Here is a 9247-nt window from a genome sequence, read left to right as displayed (position 1 = left end):
TTAAGTGTGTGAACACTGTGAGTAAACACTAAAGTAAGGGCCCTTTCACACTGGGGCGGTTTTCAGGCGCTATTGCGCTAATAATAGCGCCTGCAAACCGACCCGAAAGTGCCTCTGCTTTGTCTCCAGTGGGAAAGCCCTGAGGGCTTTCAGACTGGAGTGGTGCGCTGGCAGGACGGGAAAAAAAGTCCTGCCAGCAGCATCTTTGGAGCGGGGAAGGAGCGGTGTATACACCGTTCCTGCCCATTAAAATCAATGGGACAGCACGGCTATACCGCCGGCAAAGCGCCTCTGCAGAGGCGCTTTGCAGTGATTTTTAACCCTTTCTCGGCCGCTAGCGGGGGTAGAACCGCCCCGCTAGTGGCCGAATACCGACAGTAAAGAGCCGCTAACAATAGCGGCGCTTTACTGCCGGCGCCGCCCCCGCCCCAGTGTGAAAGGGGCCTTAGGGTTGCTGCTCTTAAAGTGCATGTGCCTTTAAATATGTGATCAAAGTAAGAGCGCTACCTAGTGCTAAACAAATACATCAATAACATAAAATAAACAAATAGATGAATACCAATGGTACCATTAACCATAAAAAATCAATATTGCTATTAATAAATGATGATAGTCCATAAAAGATTCAAGTGTGTAGAGAGTTTGTGGACTTCAAACTTTACAATGCTGCTTCAAAAATTTTCAATATGTGTAATATAAAGTGCCAAGTGCTGAGAAGATAATCTGTGCTCCCCTCTGTGTGCCCCCTCACTCACCAGAAATCCAGGACTCCCAAAACAGAAGTCACAAGCGCTCAGGAGGGTGGCTGGGTTCTGTGGTTCCACAAGCTGTGTCTACAGCTGCAGCGTATGTTGTTCAGAAAACCAGGGCTCCCCACCAATAATCATAGGCGCTTCGAAGGATGGCTGGGTTCTGTAGTCCCACAAGCTGCATCTCCAACTGTAACGTGCCTTAATCTCAGCGGATCATCAGTGATATATGGCAAAGAGAAAGATATAGCGTAATTCCGTTTGTTTATTGAATAAATAGCTAACAATATCCACTCACATATTAAAACACAGAAAACAGTTTTAAAACCCGGAACCGGAAGTGGCTGTTGACTTTTTATTAATTACGTCACCACCCGCGGTGAGCTGACGCGTTTCATCCCACCCACGAGACATTATCAAAACTGCACTCCTGTGCCCAGTTTTCAGCAGGCAGCAGGCTGAAGCCGGCTGTCGGCTGATGTCACAGAGCTGGTCCAAGCTCGGGCAGGGCCGCGACAATGAAGTCGGGATCCGCCCACATGCCCGGCTTAGCCTCACAGCGAGCCACTGAGAGCCTGAGCTGCCCTCCACAGCACATCGTTCCAGTGAGCGTCGGGGGGGGGGGAGCAGAGCAGGGAGCGGTGACTGACAGTCACCAGCTCTCTGCTCAGGGAGCCTGAGAACCGAGCGATCGTTGGTGTTTGATCGCTCAGCTCTCAGTGTTAGAGCCTGCGGGAGACAGATGCAGCATCCACCTAGGCAAGTATAATTCTACAAAAAAAACAAACCCCCATACTTATCTTTTATATGTGAATCTTCTGATAGCAAAAGCTCAGCGAAAGAAAAAACAAGAATGACCAATTATTTGAATTCTGTAAATAAAAGAAGACACCCCAGAGTGCACATTTAAAACAAGTTAACAATGGCAGCCCCCATAGATTTATCTTGATAGTTTCCCTTTAAGATGTACAGTTTGAGTCACAGTTTGTAGATGTTGTCAATGTTTGCTCAGTCACAGATCAGCAGCTATAGATCCAGTTATCAAGACATAATAAAACAGTGTCTAGGTAAACATGTTTAGCAAGACTTTCCAAAGTTTTTTTTTTTGTTTGTATCGATTGTGACTTCATCCAAGGCAAAGCTCTTGCTATAAAGAGTTTAATTGATGGAGGTGTGCCCCACTTATATAACAGTCTATTAATTGCTGTGTGTTAATCAGATCACATGCTTTGAGTGTACCGGCTGCAAGCTCTGCTGGACAACATTCTCGAGATGTCGCTGCTCCAGGTGACATTATTACTCAGCAGCATTCAAGGTGAGTGCAGGAAAGTTAGAAAAAGCTCTGCTTTTATGAACTCCTTTTTCATGCTGTTGTTGCAAGATGTTATCTATAGAAAAGGATATTTCGGAGGTGGCAACATTTTGATTTCCCCAATTATAAATGGTTCTAATATACCAAATAAAAATCATTAAGGTGGTACTTCACTCTCTCAATCAACGTTGACTATTTTTAATCTTTATGCTTCTAGCATTAGTAAATGGATGAGAAAGTATATCATATTTGCTTGTTTTAAATTCTTTTTTTTAAACATTTCTTCAGTTACTTTCTGGTCTCCATGCCTAGGCAAATGATGTCATACATCCCAGGAGTCTTCAGGAAGGGAGGAGGGGCTTTCTCAGCTAAGCACACCCTCTCCTGCTTGCATACCTGAGCGAAGGGCAGGTGGATTCTAGGAAGTAAATGCTTCTTGAATCATCTGCCTTTACTCAAGATGGCTACGGCCAGAAATGATAGGTGGGTGTTTTTCAAGGTGATTTCTCAACAAAATAAAGCATGGAGACATGGATGGATGGGGGAGTTTTCTTTGAATGATAAAAATTAATTCAATTGCATCTTTTGGGTTGTGGTGCTCAGATGAAGTGTATTTCCACTTTAACACTCAGTGGACATTTGTCTATATCTCAGCTTATGTGACACACCTATGAAAACTGAAAAAACGTCCTCCCTTGCAGTTGGTTAACTGCTCGTTTGTGCCCGGGGACTGGGTACAGTAGTTTTACCTACTTTCTCTTTGCTCCCACAGGTGCCTCTGCTCTGTATGACTGATCCCTGTAGCCTCTTCTCCCCTACACTCCAGTGGTCTAAGGATCTCTAACATCATCAAGACCGATGCAGAGACCATAGCCCTGCATTGGGTCTGAGAATGCCACGTAAAAGTTTACTGCTGGAGCAGAGGGGAGCACTGAGCAGAAGATCAGGAAGATAAAAGTACTTTTCATGTTTTTCATGCCCCCCTAGACTAAACAAGCAGTTAAGCCTTGCAGTGTAGGGCAGCCCAACTGCAAGGGAAGACTTTTTAGTTTTCCAGATGTCAAATATAAAGCACCAGAATGTACTTGGTTTGTGCAGATTATGCAGCAGATGGTGGTTATATGTAACTAAATATGAGCAAAGGTATCTAAAACTTCCTCACTGACTTGCACCTCTTTGAACGATCATTCCCAACAACCAACTCTAGTTTGGAGCTGACTTTGCTGTTCTTGGACCAACTCTTGGAACATGGCTAATTTTCCATCCTACCAGTTCCTAAAATCCAACTGCCTTTGTTGTTCCAAATTGCACAGGGGAACCGGAGGAGGCCTTAGGAGGACCCAAACTTGGTCTTTCCCCGACTCACTCAGACCTTTATCCTTCACCAGGAGAATAGCTACATTTTGCCCTTACTTTTTCCCTAGTTGTCCTAGGCTTCCCAGACCCTATCTTTTACTATCTCTTCTGGAACTGCCCAGATATACAGGCCTATTGACTCCAAAGAAAGTTGCGCTAATCTCAAATAAACAAAACATATGCATTATTTTTTCAAATGTGACATAATACAAATAAAATGTCCTTATATCATTCAAGTGATAAAAAAAAAGTTAAAAAAAAATGTGTGCAGGAAATGAATCCACGTGATAAGTATGAGGAAATTAAAAACAGAGCTGATTGGATAGGGATTCCACCACCCCACGTGACCGCGGAAGTGAGGGTGAGTTGTTCTGTGTTTGCTGGCAAATGTTTTTTATCCAGGCTTTATTGCTTTCAACAAAAGGTAAGTAGTCTTTTGTCTTTATTCAATAAAGAATATACAGGCGGTCCCCGGGTTACAAACAAGATCAGGTCTGTAGGTTTGTTCTTAAGTTGAATCTGTTTGTAAGTTGCAACAGGTACATTTTTTAAGTGCAGCTCCAGCCAAAAAAAAACTATTTTTAAGCTTTCTTGATACCATAGAGAAGGGTTAACACTCCTGTAATGTTTGTTTTGCTGTCTGTGCTCCTGTTCAGAAGATTTCACCTCACTTTCTGTTCCAATGACAATTGGATTTTGAACATTTTGGGAGGTACCTTTTTCCCATAATAACCCTTACAAGAGTTAATTTCCCTTCCTAGGGGTAGATTTCCTCTAACTTCCTGTTGTCTCCCTCCGTTTGTAAGTCAGATGTTTGTAACTAGGGGACTGCCTGTACCTGTATACAGTGTTACACTATTGGAGCTTTCTTTCTGTATGGCCTACCTCCTGGTTTTGGCTGGTTTGGCTACCCTATAGTGAGTTTGACCACCCTGAAATATATTCCTTTTCACCAGAGCGTTCCAGAGGCTTCACTTTTTACCATACCCTGCAGAGGCTGTTCTGCCTGCATGTTTGATCATTCTAGAAGGCTCTGCATGATTTTGGGTGGTGGAATCCCTATCCAATCAGCTTTTGGATTCCCCCATACTTATCACGTGGATTAATTTCCTGCACACATTTTTTTTTTTAACTGTTTCCTTTTTTTCATCACTTGAATGATATAAGGTCATTTTTTAAATGCACTGAGTATATTATGTCACATTTGAAATATCAATGCATATGTTTTGTTTATTTGGGATTAGCGCAACTTTTTTTGTTTATAGGCTTTGCTATGTTAATATCACATGGTTAGTCACTGCAGCCATTTATTATCTATTTTTTCACTTACTCGCTTTAGCGTGGTATACTACTTAGAATTGATCTATTGACCCAAACCACCAAACTTATTCATGACTGCATGGGCTGTCCAGTTCCCCTTGATCTGAAGTTATCAGACTTATGTCTACTAGGTATTACCATGAACACTGAACATTACACAGTTATCGTGATCTCAGAACTATTATTTAAGATGATTCGCAAGTCAATAGCAATGTGTTAACTTGCAAATTCCCCTCCAGATTTTGAGAAATGGCTTGACAATTCTTTATGATTTAGGAAACTTGTTTACTCTCATTGGGATGTCCCATTACATTTGCCAAGGTCTGGTCCCTCTTCATGTATGGTGCCTCTTATGCCGCGTACACACGGTCGGACTTTTCGTCTACAAAAGTCCGACAGCCTGTCCGACAGACTTCCGGCGGACTTTCGGCGGACTTGCAGCAGACTTTCTAACGAACGGACTTGCCTACACACGACCACACAAAAGTCCGACGGATTCGTACGTGATGACGTACACCGGACTAAAATAAGGAAGTTCATAGCCAGTAGCCAATAGCTGCCCTAGCATGGGTTTTTGTCCGTCGGACTAGCACACAGACGAGCGGATTTCGGGGTCCGTCGTAGTTACGACGTAAAGATTTGAAGCATGTTTCAAATCTAAAGTCCGTCGGATTTGAGGCTGAAAAAGTCTGCTGAAAGTCCGGAGAAGCCCACACACGAACGGATTACCAGCCAGCTTTAGTCCGTCGGCGTCCGTTGGACTTTTGTAGACGAAAAGTCCGACCGTGTGTACGCGGCATTAACCTTTTGGTATTTTAGCACTCTGACAGATAATCTCTTTTTGTTCCTTTCATGCATAGACCTGTCAAGACCACTTCTATCTGCACTCCTCCTATAAATGAGAGATGGGCTTATGGCTTTGTTTAATCTATTCACTTATTTTATTTTAGTCTAGTTTTATGTTATGAGTATGTATGATTTATACCTTGTGAGATTTTGCTCTGCCAAACTCAGTGGAACTCCCTCACCCCCATAACATTATGCATTATTTCTGTACTTATTTCTTCCAATGCCATGTCTGTATGTTTTCAACTTCACTCTGTATACTTCTTGTATTGTGCAATGCATCAATAAGCTTGTATGATGAAAAAAGAAATATGAATAAAGGTATCTGTTATGAAAATCCAGCTCCAACCAAGTTGTTTTTAAAGTTTAGTATAAAGTTGGGAAAGATTAGAATCTCGGTCAAATTTTAATCATTGCAGCGCATAAGTCTTCATATTGCCACACTGAAATTATAGAGTCCAGAAAGTAGGATTTTATTCCAAACATAAATTATAGTGTAAAAGCCAACACTTTTCAGGGATCAGACAGCTTCTTCTTCACCAGGGCTTTTCAAAAAGATGGTATGGACTCTGGATAATGGTATATATTGTATGTACTATAAAGCTGGTCACATACAGCAGCTGGATGTAGCTTTTTCCCCGTAGCTTTACAGTACATACTGTGTATACAAAAGTTTTGTACACCTACACAGTAGTGCAGGATTGGAGCAGCCCCCTTGGACTTTTTAGAAAGAAATGGTCATAAAGATAATTTTATATTAAAAGGTAATATATTGACACTTTTATTAATACAAAACATAAAAACTTTTTTATATATAGACTTAGCCAACAAGGCAAATAATGTAAAGCACACAGTACAAAATTAGAAAAAAATGGTGGTACATCAAAACATATTTGTCAAACCCAACAAAAGGCAAGTATGCCCTGTGCTGCCAGAGATGAGCTGTCGTCAGTCAATAGGGATTTCTTGTGTATAGCCCAACATGTTTCGGAATGAACAATGTGTCTTCCTTCATCAAGGAAGATTATGTCTGGGTGACTTTAATTCTCATTGTCTGAAATGTAAACATAGTGGCATGATAATCACACTGTAAATCACGATGTGAACATAGCAAGCAATATAAGAGTATAAATTTGGTATATAATATATGTAACCATTCTAATACTCACATGATGATCCACAGTACAATAAATAAAAAAGGAAACACAAGGAATAAAATCAATGGGGAATCCCAAAATGACTGAAGAAGTCCGCAGAGCAGAGGATGGGTGGGCGTGCATCCCAGGATGAACAAGCGCAAACATCCACAATAAAAGCCTTGTAGGCTACACCAGACAAAAATGTATCAATATCTAAAGCAAAAAAAGCAATTGGAGGAGCGTATTAACACATACTTCCTAAACTTAAACATCAGCAAACGGGTTGAATGTTGCATAGAAATAAGGTAGCGGAATCAGATATCTCATCACCCCACCATATAGTACATTAACCTTCAACACACCAATGCAGATAACCACACCATCGCAGCAATACTCAATCAGAGACATGCCTATCAGGTGTGTCTGCTTATATAGGGAATATTCCTTAGGGAGAGCCAATAAGCCGTGGGGAGGAGGTGCTGGAACCCTGACATCAAAGACAACGCCAATCAGAGCTGCTCAGGACAGGGACAAGGCGGTTCTCTGACGCAATGGTGCGCGGTGCTGCCCCACCGATCGAGTGGGATAACATCACGCGTCAGAGCGTCACCGGCGCAAAGAATTCCCCAGCAGCGTCATATGACACAGCAGGGGTGGGTAGGAGCTCCTCCCCGCAAAAAGGCAGTGCGGATAGTAGGAAGTGTAAACCTCCCGTGCTGGCCACCGGCCACAAGCGGGTGGAGCCTACCTGCCGGGTAGTGTAAGCAGAAGACTCCACAGGGGACGTGCACATCGCCATCTAGCAGATCTGGTGGCCACAACAGTCACAGTGGGCAATTAATAATTCAAAAACCACAATAAAGAAACATACAACAACAAAAAACAGTGATCGATTAAACAAAAATGATATACATAGGAAAAAAGCAAACAGGGAAAGGAAGAAAAATTGTAAACTATAATGGGAAAGAAAATAGCCAAGGATATAGAATACCAGGGACGAGCAGATCTGAAATTAAAGATTAATGTTTAAAGAATTCTGTATATGGTATTATATTTGGCATGGGGGTCCCGGGATGTCATGGCATAGGGGCACACAGCAATGTCGCAAAGCATTAATTCCTCTCCAATTACCTCTAATTTCCGGTATTGAGAGTCTTAAACTCCAGAGGAATTAATGCTTTGAGACATTGCTGTGTGCCCCTATGCCAGTGATGGCGAACCTTGGCACCCCAGATGTTTTGGAACTACATTTCCCATGATGCTCATGCACTCTGCAGTGTAGTTGAGCATCATGGGAAAAGTAGTTCCAAAACATCTGGGGTGCCAAGGTTCGCCATCACTGCCCCATGCCATGACATCCCGGGACCCCCATACCAAATATAATACCATATCATACCATATACAGAATTCTTTAATACGTTTTTATGTTTTGTATTAATAAAAGTGGCAATATATTACCTTTTACTATAAAATTATCTTTATGACCATTTCTGCCTAAAAAGTCCAAGGGGGCTGCTCCAATCCTGCACTACGGTGTAGGTGTACACACCTTTTGTATGTTTAGGATGTTGGCAGTCCAAACACGAATATATCCAATTTCCTCTTTCCTCTACATACTGTATATAGCATTATCCAGAGTCCATGCTATTTTTTTTTTTTTTTAAAGCTTTGATGAAGGGGGAGCAGTGTCATCCCTAAAATGTGTTGCCTTTTACACTCTATATATGTTTGGAATACAATTCTACTTTCTGGACAGCCTGAAGATCGCCTGTTTGCCTGTCCGGTGAATACCCGAATTTGCAAGACAATGGCAGATTTTCGCTCCCCCGAATGCCCTGCAATGCACTGCGCACTGCATGCATTCTAAGCCCTGATTGGGCAAAGCTTTGTTTAACCAGAACGCAGTGAACAGCTGGTTGGTAAGGAGTAGGGACAGGAAGCTGGGCGCGGCGTCTCTAACAACCGATGAGTCATCAGCTGTCAATGGGCTTCCCTGCTGACAGCCGAATAAAAAAAAAAAAACATTGCTGACAATTAAAAAGGGGAAAAAAATGGCTTGGGGTCTCCCCCCCAATCCATACCAGGACAAAAATGTATATAATGCAAGCGACCAAGAGGAGTAACCCATGCAATGCCAAATGAAAGGTCACTCCAATAGTCCTTTATATAGTTCAAGGAAATTTTCCCTAGTAATATAGGGAGTTAGCCAGGGAGTGGAGCAGGGAAAAGTCTAAAACACTGAAGCACTTAGGGAAGAAGCTCTTCTCAAGAGTGGAGTCAACTCTGAGGCTGAAACATGAGAAAAAACAAAAGCGCCTCTAAGTGTAGTATTTAATGGGAAATAAAAGTGGCAAAAACGACAATGGAACACTCACAAGATAGACATGATAAATTAGCTCATCTGTACAAAGGAGTACCCGATAGAATTGGTATGCAGCACGTCTGTCCAGGTTAACAGAGACCGCGGTATGACAGAGAGAGATGCCGACCGGCCGGCTCTGTGTCGTTCCGGGTAAGGATGGTGG

The 9247-nt window shown here is 42.3% G+C and overlaps 1 protein-coding gene across 1 annotated transcript in view; it reads left to right on the top strand.

Annotated features, from left to right (window-relative positions):
* Positions 1-1914: 1914 nt before the first annotated feature.
* LOC141103030 (cadherin-related family member 3-like) overlaps positions 1915-9247 on the top strand; it is an 83522-nt gene continuing 76189 nt past the window's right edge. Inside the window, exon 1 of the mRNA XM_073592173.1 lies at positions 1915-2064. Within this exon, the coding sequence (XP_073448274.1) occupies positions 2022-2064 (43 nt within the window). The 5' untranslated portion in view covers positions 1915-2021. The remainder of the gene's footprint in view (positions 2065-9247) is intronic.

The sequence above is a fragment of the Aquarana catesbeiana genome, linkage group LG07 (genome assembly GCF_042186555.1).
Source record: "Aquarana catesbeiana isolate 2022-GZ linkage group LG07, ASM4218655v1, whole genome shotgun sequence".
In the NCBI taxonomy this organism is placed as follows: Eukaryota; Metazoa; Chordata; class Amphibia; order Anura; family Ranidae; genus Aquarana; species Aquarana catesbeiana.
This window is presented reverse-complemented; position numbering and strand designations above follow the sequence as displayed.